We start from the raw sequence: 14,987 nt of genomic DNA, 5'->3' as shown, positions 1-14,987 counted from the left end.
AGAGAGAGAGAGAGAGATAGAGAGGGGGAAGGCTATAAACAGAAGAGAAAATAGAGACATCGAACTCCAACAAACCAGAGCTGTGGTTTGTGAGGACAGAGTTGACAAGATCGATTTCAGACAGTTCCCATTGTCCACCATGCTTTGTATTACATAATACGAATGTACACACTGCACACACTAGCTGCCTGTCCGTTTGCCTGGTTTACCCAGTGTCCTTAGCTCTTTGGACTGTCTTCGTTCCATAATGATCATTTTATTTGCAAAGTCTCTTGGAACTTTTGGTGCCAACATGGCACCCTTAAACATGAAGTTGACCTAACTCTGTGTACAGTAAAACCCTTTTCACACTACTGCCATGAGCCAGACCACGAAGAGCTGTACTGTGCTGGCGTGGTGAAGCACGCAGCCTAGTTGAGAACAGGGTATTAGTATCAGAGCCAGTACAGTACAGTAGTGAGAACAGGGTATTAGTATCAGAGCCAGCACAGTACGGTAGTGAGAACAGGGCATGCGTCAGGTGTACTACAGTGACTCATTTAAAAGCCGTAACTTTGCCACGTGGACTTACTTTGAGGGACGAGGAGGCGTACACCATGTCCTCCAGGCTGAAGTGGCAGCAGCGGCTCAGGTGCTCCTGACAGAAGTCCTGCACCAGCTGCAGGTTGTACAGGCTGTCCGCCAGCGACATACGCTCCTTCAGACAGATATCTGACAAGGACAAAGAGGGTCTGAGAGGACAAGTGCTACACCAATCAATTTGGAAGTGAATCAGGAAGTGAATGTCTGTGATGATGAAGGCAGTAATGCAGATGGATTTGTCCCTTCCTCGTCTGGGATTTACCAATCAGGGATCAGGATACGGGATGTTTTGCACAAGGTACTCAAGCCATTTCGTAGTGTAAACAGAATCTTTAAATCAATCATCACTCTGAGTTCAGTACTGAGCTGTGTGTGTATGTATATGTATATGTATATGTATATGTATATGTATATATGTATGTATGTATGTATGTATGTATGTATGTATGTATGTATATGTATATATATGTGTGTGTATGTATATGTATGTATGTATGTATATATATATATATATATATGTGTATGTATAGTATGATGATATTGTGTGTATATATATAATATATATGTGTGTGGATGTATGTATGTATGTATGTATGTATGTATGTATGTATGTATGTATGTATGTATGTATGTATATATGTGTGTGTCCCATCCACTTCATCAATAGGTTAATGAGATTAAGGATGAGTTGATTATGAGGTTTGATCTTCATCACTAATGGCTGATGGCTCAGGCCTCCTGGGACGTGAAAGGCTAGCCAGAGGAGAGCACTTAACACCTTCAGACTCACTCAGGCCTCCTGGGACATGAAAGGCTAGCCAGAGGAGAGCACTTAACACCTTCAGACTCACTCAGGCCTCCTGGGACATGAAAGGCTAGCCAGAGGAGAGCCCTTAACACCTTCAGACTCACTCAGGCCTCCTGGGACGTGAAAGGCTAGCCAGAGGAGAGCCCTTAACACCTTCAGACTCAGTGAGGCCCCTGGGGAGGGTCATGTGTTGATCAAATCAAATGAATGTTTATTGGTCACAGTGAATCGCTGGCTTGTCAACTCTTCTCAACAATGTCATAAAAATAACAATATCAATCAAGAATCAAATGCACACACTCTCCCCTCTCTAACACACACACACATGTATCCCCCTCCCCCACCCCCATGGTCTGCGGTACTGTGTAGAGGTGTACCTTCCAGTCTGACTAGCTGTGGGCAGTAGAAGTGCAGCAGAGCGGCCAGGGCGCAGCCGTCAGTGGTGTCCTTCAGCAGGTTATCGACAGGGGGGATCCAGGGTACCTGCTGGGCCAGGTACTGCTCCTTCCTGTAGAGAGTCTGGATCGCCATGGGACAACACACACAGACACAAATAAATAAATATACGGATGGACGGACGGACGGACAGGACAGGACAGGACAGACGGACATGACAGGACAAGACAAGACAGGACAAGACAGGACAGGACAGACAATGTAGGAATGCACATCACCATATAAATGGAGTGTCTCTCATTGTAGGTTTGACATTATTCTTAAATTGTTTAATGCGGGGACTACCGACACACTCACCATGAGAATACTACATCTGACATCAAAACATGACATAATGTAATCATATCGAACAATATAATAGACAAAAATCCCCGTGCTTCAATCACATGTTCAGTAACCTCCTAATCTAATTCAGGGAAACTGGACGGAAACTGAGTAAACTGCGAAATAATGCGTCACCAATAACTGCAATTACATGTTGACGTTCGTGTGTGAAATGATTACATTTACCATGGAGATGGCGGTGAGAGACAGTCACTATGGAAACGGACAGATGGAGGGGGGGGGGGATAAGACCAGCGTTGGTCAGCTGACTTACAGGTACCAGTTTCATGTACCATTTATTTGGAGACCTCAGGAGCAGAGAGAGAGAGAGAGAGAGACAGATAAGAGAGAGAGAGAGAGAGAGAGAAGAGAGAGAGACAATAAGAGAGAGGACAGATAAGAGAGGAGAGAAGAGAGAGACCTGATAAGAGAGAGAGAGATAGAGGGAGAAAGAAGACTAGAGAGAGAGAAAGAAAGAGAGACAAGAGAGAGAGAGAGAAGAGAGAGAGAGAGAGAGAGAAAGATAGACTAATAGGAGAGAGAGACCTAGAGAAAGAGAAAGAGAGAAAGATAGACATAGATGAGAGAGACAGAGAGAATTAGATGAGAGAAAGAAACAGACAGACAAGAAGAGAGGTATAGTCCAGTCAGCATTAGACTTTGGGTCTGTTTTGCTGCCTAAGATGTCAAACAGAGGATTCTCTCATGTCAAAACAGACATCTTTCCTTGAGACTAGTAGAACTAGTACAGGACCCACAGCAGAAACCAGGAGGATTTGATGTGAAGCCTAAATTGTGACTGTTCTCCCAGTTGAAGAAACCATGTTAGTAGATGTGGTTTTTGTTCCTGTATTACTGTGGACATTGCTTAGTGCCTTTAGTGAGATGGTCCCTTTTATGTGTACATCAAATCAAATTGTATTGGTCACATACACATGGTTAGCAGATGTTATTGAGAGTGTAGCGAAATGCTTCTGCTTCTAGATCCGACATTTCTATAGTAAAATGGCGCCGGAGATGAAGGCAGACATTTTACCTGCCCCGAACCAATTGTGTTTTTTTGTTTATTTCCATTGTTTGTAACCTTTTTTTGATTTTTTACTTATTTTATACATAATGTTGTCGCTACCATCTCTTATGACTGAAAATAACTTCTGGACATCAGCACTGCGATTAATCACCATGGACCGGCAGAATCCTTTTTTTCCTTTAACGAGTCTGACGAGCCCGACCTGAATGATATACTGCTTTCTCAGGAACAGGCCCACATCCCCGTGATTTGTGTGAAGAGGAGGCGGAGAAAAAGGGGCCGGAGGGCGGGCTGCCTTCTYAGAATTTGAATAAACCCCAACTCCCTTCCATTCTGCTAGCAAACATGCAATCTTTGGACAATAAAATAGGTGACCTACGCGTAAGATTAAATTACCAACGGGACATTCAAAACTGTAACATCTTATGCTTCACGGAGTGGTGGCTGAACGACGACACTATCAACATACAGCTGGTTATACGCTGTACCGGCAGGATAGAACAGCCACGTCTGGTAAGACAAGGGGCGGCGGACAATGCATTTTTGTAAATAACAGCTGGTGCACGATATCTAAGGAAGTCTCGAGCTATTGCTCGCCTTAGGTAGAGTATCTCATGATAAGCTGTAGACCACACTATCTACCTAGAGAGTTTTCATCTGTATTTTTCGTAGCTGTTTACATACCACCACAGCATTTGAATAAAAAATTTAAAAAAATGTTTATTTAACTAGGCAAGTCAGTTAAGAAGAAATTCTTATTTACAATGACGGCCTAGAAACAGTGGGTTAACCGCCTTGTTCAGGGGCAGAACAACATATATTTACCTTGTCAGCTCGGGGATTCAATCCAGCAACCTTTTTGMTACTGGCCCAACACTACAACCACTAGGCTACCTGCCGCCCCGACGAATGAGCTGTATTCCGCCATTAGCAAACAAGAATACGCTCACCGAGATGCGGCGCTCCTAGTAGCCGGGGACTTTTTAATGCAGGGAAACTTAAATCTGTTTTACCAAATTTCTATCAGCATGTTAAATGTGCAACCAGAGGGAAAAAACTCTGGACCACCTTTACTCCACACACAGAGACGCGTACAGCTCTCCCTTGCCCTCCACTCTCCCTTGCCCTCCAAATCTGACCATAATTCTATCCCCCTGATTCCTGCTTACAAGCAAAAATTCAAGCAGGAAGCACCAGTGTCTCGGTCAATAAAAAAGTGGTCAGATGAAGCAGATGCTAATCTACAGGACTGTTTTACTAGCACAGACTGAAATATGTTACGGGATTCCTCTGATGGCATTGAGGAGTACACCACATCCGTCATTGGCTTCATCGATGACGTCGTCCCCACAGTGACCGTACGTACATACCCCAACCAGAAGCCATGGATTACAGGCAACATCCGCACTGAGCTAAAGGCTAGAGCTGCCGTTTCAAGGAGCGGGACTCTAACCCGGAAGCTTATAAGAAATCCTGCTATGCCCACCGACGAACCATCAAAAAGACAAAGCTTCAATACAGGACGAAGATCGAATTGTACTACACCGGCTCTGACGCTCGTCGGATGTGACAGGGCTTGCAAACCATTACAGACTACAAAAGGAAGCACAGCCAAGAGCTGCCCAGTGACACAAACCTACCAGACAAGCTTAACTACTTCTATGCTCACTTCGAGGCAAATAACACTTAAACATGCATGAGAGCACTAGCTGTTCCGGAAGACTGTGTGATCACGCTCTCCGCAGCTGATGTGAGTAAGACCTTGAAACAGGTCAACATTCACAAGGCCGCAGGGCCAGACGGATTACCAGGATGTGTACTGCGAGCGTGCGCTGACCTACTGGTAAGTGTCTTCACTGACCTTTTCAACCTCTCCCTGTCCGAGTCTGTAATACCAACATGTATTAAGCAGACCACCATAGTGTTCTTTGGGACAGGGACTAAGGAAACTTGCCTAAATTACTACTGACCCGTAGCACTCACGTCTGTAATCATGAAGTGCTTTGAAAGACTGGTCATAGCTCACATCAACACCATTATCCCAGAAACCCCAGACCCACTCCAATTTGCATACTGCCCCAACAGATCCACAGATGATGCAATCTCTATTGCACCCCACACTGCCCTTTCCCGCCTGGACAAAAGGAACACCTATGTGAAAATGCTATTAATTGACTACAGCTCAGCGTACAGCTCAACACCATAGTGCCCTCAAAGCTCATCAATAAGCTTAGGACCCTAGSACTAAACACCTACCTCTGCAACTGGATCCTGGACTTCCTGACGGGCCGCCCCCAGGTGGTAAGGGTAGGTAACAACACATCCGCCACGCTGATCCTCAACACAGGGGCCCCTCAGGGGTGTGTGCTCAGTCCCCTCCTGTACTCATTTACATTTACATTTACATTTAAGTCATTTAACAGACGCTCTTATCCAGAGCGACTTACAAATTGGTGCATTCACCTTATGATATCCAGTGGAACAACCACTTTACAATAGTGCATCTAACTCTTTTAAGGGGGAGGGGGGGTTAGAAGGATTACTTTATCCTATCCTAGGTATTCCTTAAAGAGGTGGGGTTTCAGGTGTCTCCGGAAGGTGGTGATTCACTCATAACTGCATGGCCAGGTACGACTCCAATACCATTATCAAGTTTGCCGATGACACAACAGTGGTAGGCCTGATCACCGACAAGGACGAGACAACCTATAGGGAGGAGGTCAGAGACCTGACCATGTGGTGCCAGAACAACAACCTCTCCCTCAACGTGATCAAGACTAAGGAGATGATTGGAAAAAGAGGACCGAGCACGCCCCCATTCTCATTGAGGGGGCTGCAGTGGAGCAGGTTGAGAGCTTCAAGTTCATTGGTGTCCACATCACCAACAAACTGACATGGTCCAAGCACACCAAGACAGTTGTGAWGAGGGCACGACAAAACCTATTTCCCCCCAGGAGACTGAAAAGATTTGGCATGGGTCCTCAGATCCTCAAAAGGATCTACAGCTGCACCATCGAGGGCATCCTGACTGGTTGCATCCCTGCCTGGAATGTCAACTGCTTGGCCTCCGACCACAAGGTGGTACAGAGGGTAGTACGAACAGCCCAGTACATCACTGGGGTCAAGCTTCCTGCCATCCAGGACCTCTATACCAGGCGGTGTCAGAGGAAGGCCCTAAAAATTGTCAAAGACTCCAGCCACCCTAGCCATACACTGTTTTCCCTTCTACCGCACGGCAAGCGGTACCGGAGCACCAAGTCTAAGTCCAAGAGGCTTCTAAACAGKTTCTACCCGCAAGCCATAAGACTCCTGAACACCTAATCAAATGGCTACCCACTATTTGCATTGAACCCCCTTRTATACCACTGCTACTCTCTGTTGTTATCATCTATGCATAGTCACTTGAATATCTCTAGCTACATGCAAATATTACCTAACCGGTGCCCCCACACATTGACTCTGTACCGGTACCCCCCCTGTATATAGTCTCGCTATTGTTATTTTACTGCTGCTCTTTAAATTACTTGTATTTCTTATTCTTACCCGTATTTTTAAAAACGGCATTGTTGTTTAGGGGATCGTAAGTAAGCATTTCACTTTAAGGTCTACACCTGTAGTATTCGGCGTATGTGACAAATAAAATAAAATAAATATGATTTGATTTCTAGGTTTGAGAAAACGAAGCTACTGGTCAGCCCAGTATTACACTATGAATTAGATGACTTTGAAGACAAGTGTGTAAGTACTGCTCCGATTGGGCAGCGACTGCTTTCTTCAAAGACCAACTGTCAACGGTAGCAAAAACAATTAAGCTACAGTACATTTTTTGAATTTTGCAGTTCCAGGTTGATGGAAAGGTCAGTTTGTTACATTCCCTGACTGAATGACATCAAAGGCTCTCAATAAGAGATATGTGACTCACTTAGCCAGAGTGAATTTACCAACGCGCCCTATCTAGGACTCTTAGTGAAGAAGATGATTAGAAGGTAGAATTTCATTGAAGGGTGAATCAGTTGATCACACTCATCTATCGTAGTATTGGCTGAATAACTTATTCAGCTACATCCATGGCGGTCTTGAAAAGTCTCCCTAAACCATGTTACTGATCAAATACTAATTAGAAGGGATGGTTTGATGGTTTCAAACCAATTATATTTTCTGCTTTCAATTATTCAAGTTGTGCTTTTTAACCCAGAATAAAAACAGGCTTAACATTTGGTACTGGTGGTAACAGGAGGATGGGGAATTTGTGTATGTGTGTGTGGGGGGTGGGGGGTGTTATGGTTGGCATGTCCAACAATGTCCGAGAAGGCTATAGGGCAGGCTATGAAAGGCTGTAGGGAGGGCTATGGCAGGCCTATAGGGCAGGGCTATGGAAGGCTTAGGGCAGGGCTATGGAAGGCTATAGGGAGGGTATGGCAGGCTATGGGCAGGGCTATGGCAGGCTATAGGGCAGGGCTATGGGAGGCTATAGGGCAGGGCTATGGGAGGCTATGGGGGCAGGGCTATGGAGGCTTATAGGAGGGTTGGGAGGCTATAGGGCAGGGCTATGGGAGGCTATAGGGCAGGGCTATGGGAGGCTATAGGGCAGGGCTATGGGAGGCTATAGGCAGGGCTATGGGAGGCTATGGGCAGGGCTATGGGAGGCTATAGGCAGGCTATGGAGGCTATAGGGCAGGGCTATGGGAGGCTATGGGCAGGTATGGGAGGCTATAGGGCAGGGTATGGAGGCTATAGGCAGGGCTATGGAAGCTATAGGGCAGGGCTATGGGAGGCTATAGGGCAGGGCTATGGAGGCTATAGGGAGGGCTTGGAGGCTATAGGGCAGGGCTATGGAGGCTATAGGGCAGGGCTATGAAGGCTATAGGGCAGGGCTATGGAGGTATGGGAGGCTTGGAGGCTATGGCAGGGCTATGGAGGCTATAGGGCAGGGCTATGGAGGCTATAGGGAGGTATGGGGGCTATGGGAGGGTATGGAAGGCTATAGGGCAGGGCTATGGGAGGCTATAGGGCAGGGCTATGGAGGCTATGGGGCAGGGCTATAGGGGAGGGCTAAATTGGGGATAACACACAGCAAAGATAGAGCTAGCCAAGACTACCATTAAAACCCCTTTAAGGAGCCCTTAGGCTTGGTCCTAATCCAACCGTCCACCACATCAATCAACTTGCTGTCCTCCAAAAAGACATGTTCAATTTATCCTGCACAGATTTGCAACTTAAAAGGATTACTTCTGTGTTTTACTCTGCCTGCCATTGCCTTCGCATTGACCATCAGTGTCTGTTTGGTTTCGCAGCGTACTGTGCTGCAGCTTAAAAATAAAACCTGGGTCACCCTAGTCAGCTTTTCTTTGTCCCGATGACTGCGCAGCATCTGTCGGTGGAGGGTAACGGCCCTGAACGAAACCAGCGACTCAAAGAGCGGGACAGATTTTGGGAGCTATTGGAGCTAGTATCTAGGTCACAGTGCCGGGGAGGGAGGGAGGAGAGAGAGAGAGAGGAGAGAGAGGAGATAGAAGAGAGAGAGAGGGAGAGCGAGAGAGGAGAAATGAGGAGAGAGAGAGAGAGAGAGTGTGTGCGTGCATATATGTGTGTGCGTTCTGTGTTGATGGGGGGGTAAATAACCCTTACTTAATCTATGTGTCATCTAGTGGCTGGAACATAGCAGTGGCAGGAACATAGCAGTGGCAGGAGCCTAGCAGTGGCAGGAGCCTAGGAGTGGCAGGAGTCTAGCAGTGGCAGGAGCTAGAGTGGCAGGAGCCTAGGAGTGGCAGGAGCCTAGCAGTGGCAGGAGCCTAGCAGTGGCAGGAGCCTAGCAGTGGCAGGAACCTAGCAGAGCAGCCTGGAGCTAGCAATAGCAGCCTGGAGCCTAGCATAGCAGCCTGGAGCCTAGCATAGCAGCCTGGCTGGAGCCTAGCATAGCAGCCCTGGCTGGAGCCTAGCATAGCAGCCTGGCTGGAGCTAGCAGCCTGGCTGGAGCCTAGCAGTGTCTGGAGCCTAGCAGTGGCTGAGCCTAGCAGTGGCTGGAGCCTAGCAGTGGCTGGAGCCTAGCAGTGGCAGGAGCCTAGGAGTGGCTGGAGCCTAGCAGTGGCTGGAGTCTAGCAGTGGCTGGAGCCTAGCAGTGGCAGGAGCCTAGCAGTAGCCTAGCAGTGGCAGGAGCCTAGCAGTGGCTGGAGTCTAGCAGTGGCAGGAGCCTAGCAGTGGCAGGAGCTAGCAGTGGCTGAGCTAGAGTGCTGAGCTAGCAGTGGGAAGCCTAGCAGTGGCAGGAGCCTAGCAGTAGCCTAGCAGTGGCGGAGTACAGTGGCTAGAGCCTAGCAGTGGCTGGAGCCTAGCAGTGGCAGGAGCTAGCAGTGGCAGGAGCCTAGCAGTGGCAGAGCTAGCAGTGGCAGGAGCCTAGCAGTGGCTGGAGCCTAGAAGTGGCTGGAGCTAGCAGTGGCTGGAGCCTAGCGTGGCTGGAGCCTAGCAGTGGCAGGAGCCTAGCAGTGGATAGAGCCTAGCAGTGGCTGGAGCCTAGCAGAGCAGCCTGGGAGCCTAGCAGAGCAAGCTGGAGCCTAGCATAGCAGCCTGGAGCCTAGCATAGCAGCCTGGCTGGAGCCTAGCAGCGGCAGGAGCCTAGCAGTGGCAGGAGCCTAGCAGTGGCAGGAGCCTAGCAGGGGCTGGAGCCTAGCAGGGGCTGGAGCCTAGCAGTGGCTAGAGCCTAGCAGGGGCTGGAGCCTAGCAGTTTAAAAAAATACATATTTCACCTTTATTTAACCAGGTAGGCCAGTTGAGAACAAGTTCTCATTTACAACTGCGACCTGGCCAAGATAAAGCAAAGCAGTATGACACAAAACACAACAACAGAGTTACACATGGAATAAATAAACGTACAGTCAATAACACAATAGAAAAAGTCTATATACAGTGTGTGCAAATGGCGTGAGGAGGTAAGGCAATAAATAGGCCATAGTAGTGAAGTAATTACAATTTAGCAAATTAACACTGGAGTGATAGATGTGCAGATGATGATGTGCAAGTAGAAATATTGGTGTGCAAGAGAAAGTATAAAAAAAGTAAATAAAAACAATATGGGGATGAGGTAAGTAGATTGGATGGGCTATTTACAGATGGGCTGTGTACAGCTGCAGCGATCGGTAAGCTGCTCAGATAGCTGATGGTTAAAGTTAGTGTGGGAGATATAAGTCTCCAACTTCAGTGATTTTTGCAATTCGTTCCAGTCACAGGCAGCAGAGAACTGGAAGGAAAGGTAGCCAAATMAGGTGTTGGCTTTGGGGATGACCAGTGAGATATACCTGCTAGAGCGCGTGCTACGGGTGGGTGTTGTTATCGTGACCAGTGAGCTGAGATAAGGCGGAGCTTTACCTAGCATAAACTTATAGATGACCTGGAGCCAGTGGGTCTGGCGACGATTATGAAGCGTGGGCCAGCCGACGAGAGCATACAGGTCGCAGTGGCGGGTGGTATAAGGGGCTTTGGTGACAAAACGGATGGCACTGTGATAGACTACATCCAATTTGCTTAGTAGAGTAGTGGAGGCTATTTTATAAATTACATCGCCGAAGTCGAGGATCGGTAGGATAGTCAGTTTTACGAGGGTAAGTTTGGCGGCGTGAGTGAAGGAGGCTTTGTTGCGAAATAGGAAGCCAATTCTAGATTTAATTTTGAATTGGAGATGCTTAATATGAGTCTGGAAGGAGAGTTTACAGTCTAGCCAGACACCTAGGTATTTGTAGTTGTCCACATATTCTAGGTCAGAACCGTCCAGAGTAGTGATGCTAGTCGGACGGGAGGGTGCGGGCAGCGATTGGTTGAAAAGCATGAACTTAGTTTTACTAGCATTTAAAAGCAGTTGGAGGCCACGGAAGGAGTGTTGTATGGCATTGAAGCTCGTTTGGAGGTTTGTTAGCACAGTTTCCAAAGGGCCAGATGTATACAGAATGGTGTCGTCTGCGTAGAAGTGGATCAGGGAATTACCAGCAGCAAGAGCGACATCGTTGATATATACAGAGAAAAGAGTCGGCCCGAGAATTGAACCCTGTGGTAGCCCCATAGAGTCTGCCAGAGGTCCGGACAACAGGCCCTCCGGTTTGACACACTGAACTATCTGAGAAGTATTTGGGGAACCAGGCGAGCCAGTCATTTGAGAAACCAAGGCTGTTGAGTCTGCCAATAAGAATACGGTGATTGACAGAGTCGAAAGCCTTGGCCAGGTCGATGAAGACGGCTGCACAGTACTGTCTTTTATCGATGACGGTTATGATATAATTTACTACCTTGAGCGTGGATGAGGTGCACCCGTGATCAGCTCAGAAACCGAATTGCACAGCGGGGAAGGTACGGTGGGATTCGAGATGGTCAGTGATCTGTTTGTTGACTTGGCTTTCGAAGACCTTAGATAGGCAGGGCAAGATGGATATAGGTCTATAACAGTTTGGGTCTAGAGTGTCACCCCCTTTGAAGAGGGGGATGACTGTGGCAGCTTTCCAATCTTTAGGGATCTCGGACGATACGAAAGAGGTTGAACAGACTGGTAATAGYMGTTGCAACAATGGCGGCGGATAATTTTAGAAAGAGAGGGTGCAGATTGTCTAGCCCGGCTGATTTGTACGGGTTCAGGTTTTGCAGCTCTTTCAGAACATCTGTTATCTGAATTTGGGTGAAGGAGAAGCAGGGGAGGCTTGGGCAAGTAGCTGCAGGGGGTGCGGAGCTGTTGGCCGGGGTTTGGGTAGCCAGGAGGAAAGCATGGCCAGCCGTAGAGAAATGCTTATTGAAATTATTATTATCGTGGATATAATCGGTGGTGACAGTGTTTCCTAGCCTCAGTGTATGGGCAGCTGGGAGTGGCTGGAGCCTAGCAGTGGATGGCAAATGAAGAGCTGAGTTCTATCAGATCATCACAGTCTGTGAGTGGCCCTGGGTTAGGGCTGCTACTGTTGAAGTTGTTCTTTCTCCTTTTCCCTATCCCTGCCGTTAGTGTTGTCCCTATCTTTCCCCAATGGGTGTTCAGCTAAGGGACAGCTCTGTTCTGGGGCCAATGGGTGTCCAGCCCAGGGACAGCTCTGTTCTGGGGCCAATGGGTGTCCAGCCCAGGGACAGCTCTGGGACAGTTGTGTTCAATTCAGGCATGTGGGGGAGCAGGAGACTGCCTCTGTACACTGACAGCTCACATCAGCATCAAACAGCAGCTATCTTCACTTCTAGACAGGGTGGAGTGGGGAACGAACACACACACACCAGCCAGCCAGCCGACCAGGACAAGTTGATAAAACATGTCTAGATGGGCACGCAAAGAAGAGAGGAGAGACGTTGGATGGGATGGGGGGAGAAGAGAGGAAGGGGAGAGAAAAGGAAGAGGGAAATGAGAGGAGAGGAGATGAGGGAAAGAAGGGGAGGAGATGAGGGAAGAGGAGGGAAAGAAGATGACATCAACTTGCCAGTTGTGCTGTGTCAGAGGCCATGTTACCATGTCAACCCTGCTGCTCAGCCAACCATAAAACTGAACCAGCCTGCCTGATGACATGATTGTTCAGAGCCAAAGAGCATGATTCATCTGGCACATCAACCTGTCATATGGCATTAGAGAAGCCTCACGTAGCATGTTTTATGAAACACGCTAGCTAGACGCAACAACTCATAGATAGGTTAGTCTGCTTCCTGTTTGACCTGTGTGTCCCCAGACTAAATGACTTGTCTTGTAAGTAGCATTGAAAGGACTTGACGTAACATTTTTCACTGTGTGGGGTGTGTGAAGAAAGTACAGGAGAGAAAGTAGTCTGGTCCCAGATCAGCTTGTGCCAATGGGGCTTGACAATAAACAGAGGAGTTGGCAGGACACCACAAACAGATCTGGGAKCAAGCTGAGCAAGGGCATTGCACAGAAATATCATGCTGTTCATGTTGACAAAGAGCTTGCCTGGTGCTGCTATAACATAAAATATAAACATTGAGGCTTAAATATGGAATGATATTAGTGACAGCAGAGATTGAATTTGATTTCAATAATTTTCCATTTGTATTCAAAAATTGAATTCAAATTCAACAGTTTTGAATCTGTATTGCACAAATGATTGATGATCAATGATTAAATGCATACATTGAATTTGAAACAAGTGCATATCTAACTGTAAGACCTGGTCATTGAAAATGTAGAAGATGCTCCTAAAACCAGAATAAAAAGATGGAGTGGGTAGGAAAGAAGGACTAAGAAGAGAGGAGAGGAGGAGACACTCACCCCTGGCCTGCCAACAGGCTCAGCACTCTGCCTTTTTCTCCTCCGCTCCTGACCAATGATATCCTTCAAATACTCATTTACCTGATTAAAAAGAGGGAGAGAAAAAGTTAATTATCTTGTTAATTGGAGGGCTTCCGTGACCTTTGACTGTTCAGAATCTTGTTTTACCACAATCCATTGCCAACAAAATATGTTTCTCTTAGTTCTGCTATTATGGTATTTAACCTTTTTTATTTTCTTACTGTCATGTAAGATATGTCACAACTATGATTTTAAGAAAGGTTTACAAAAGTCCCATCAAAAGCTTACAAACCTTCCAGCAATTTGACTTGCCTAGTTAAATAAAAGGTGAAATAAAATAAAATAAATAAAAATGTCCCTGTAGTTGAAAGATACATTATTGGAGTTCAAAGGTTATCCACGTCTGCAGTGTGCCACATGCTTTCCCCGAAACATTCCATGACAACACCAGTTATTGTGTGTGTGTGTGTGTGTGTGTGTGTGTGTCATGTGTCTATATGATTATCCAAAATTAATCTAAAATCGGCTTCCTATTTCACAACAAAGCGTCCTTCACTCATGCTGCCAAACATACCCTCGTAAAACTGACCATCCTATCGATCCTTGACTTCATTTACAAAATAGCCTCCACTACTCTACTCAGCAAATTGGATGCAGTCGATCACAGTGCCATCCGTTTTGTCACCGAAGCCCCATATACTACCCYCCACTGCGACCTGTATGCTGTCGTTGGCTGGCCCTCGCTTCATATTCGTRGCCAAACCCACTGGCTCCAGGTCATCTATTAGTCTCTGCTAGGTAAATACCCACCTTATCTCAGCTCACTGGTCACCATAGCAACACCCACCCGTAGCACGCGCTCCAGCAGGTATATTTCACTGGTCACCCCCAAAGCCAATTCCTCCTTCGGCCGCCTTTCCTTCCAGTTCTCTGCTGCCAATGACTGGAACAAATTGCAAAAATCACTGAAGCTGGAGAATCATATCTTTCTCACTAACTTCAAGCACCAGATGTCAGAGCAGCTCACAGATCACTGCACCTGTACATAGTCCATCTGTAAATAGCCCATCCAACTACCTCATCCCCATACTGCATTTATTTATTTAGCTCCTTTGCACCCCAGTATCTCTACTTGCACATTCATATTCTGCACATCTATCACTCCAGTGTTTAATTGCTAAATTGTAATTATTTTGCCTGTATGGCCTATTTATTGCCTACCTCCCTTATCTTACTTCATTTGCACACACTGTATATAACTTTTTTCTAGTGTATTATTGACTGTATGTTTGTTTATTCCATGTGTAACTCTGTGTTGTTGTTTGTGTCGCACTGCTTTGCTTCATCTTGGCCAGGTCGCAGTTGTAAATGAGAACTTGTTCTCAACTAGCCTACCTGTAAGGCCCAGTACAACCCAGTACAGAGTAAGGCCCAGTACAGAGGAATGTAAGGCCCAGTACAGCCCAGTACAGAGGAATGTAAGGCCCAGTACAATCCAGTACAGAGGAATGTAAGGCCCAGTACAACCCAGTACAGAG

General features: G+C 46.9%; 1 protein-coding gene across 1 annotated transcript in view; it reads right to left on the bottom strand.

Moving 5' to 3' along the window:
• The window catches only part of LOC111952664 (calmodulin-regulated spectrin-associated protein 2-like), a 58,080-nt gene that overhangs the window by 26,661 nt on the left and 16,432 nt on the right, over positions 1 to 14,987 (bottom strand). The window contains 3 exon segments of the mRNA XM_023971556.2: positions 572 to 711; positions 1,768 to 1,909; positions 13,429 to 13,509. Of these exon segments, the coding sequence (XP_023827324.2) occupies positions 572 to 711; positions 1,768 to 1,909; positions 13,429 to 13,509 (363 nt within the window).

This window comes from Salvelinus sp. IW2-2015, linkage group LG26 (genome assembly GCF_002910315.2).
Source record: "Salvelinus sp. IW2-2015 linkage group LG26, ASM291031v2, whole genome shotgun sequence".
NCBI classification, from domain to species: Eukaryota; Metazoa; Chordata; class Actinopteri; order Salmoniformes; family Salmonidae; genus Salvelinus; species Salvelinus sp. IW2-2015.
The sequence above is the reverse complement of the archived record's forward strand: the minus strand, read 5'-3'. Positions and strand labels throughout refer to the sequence as shown.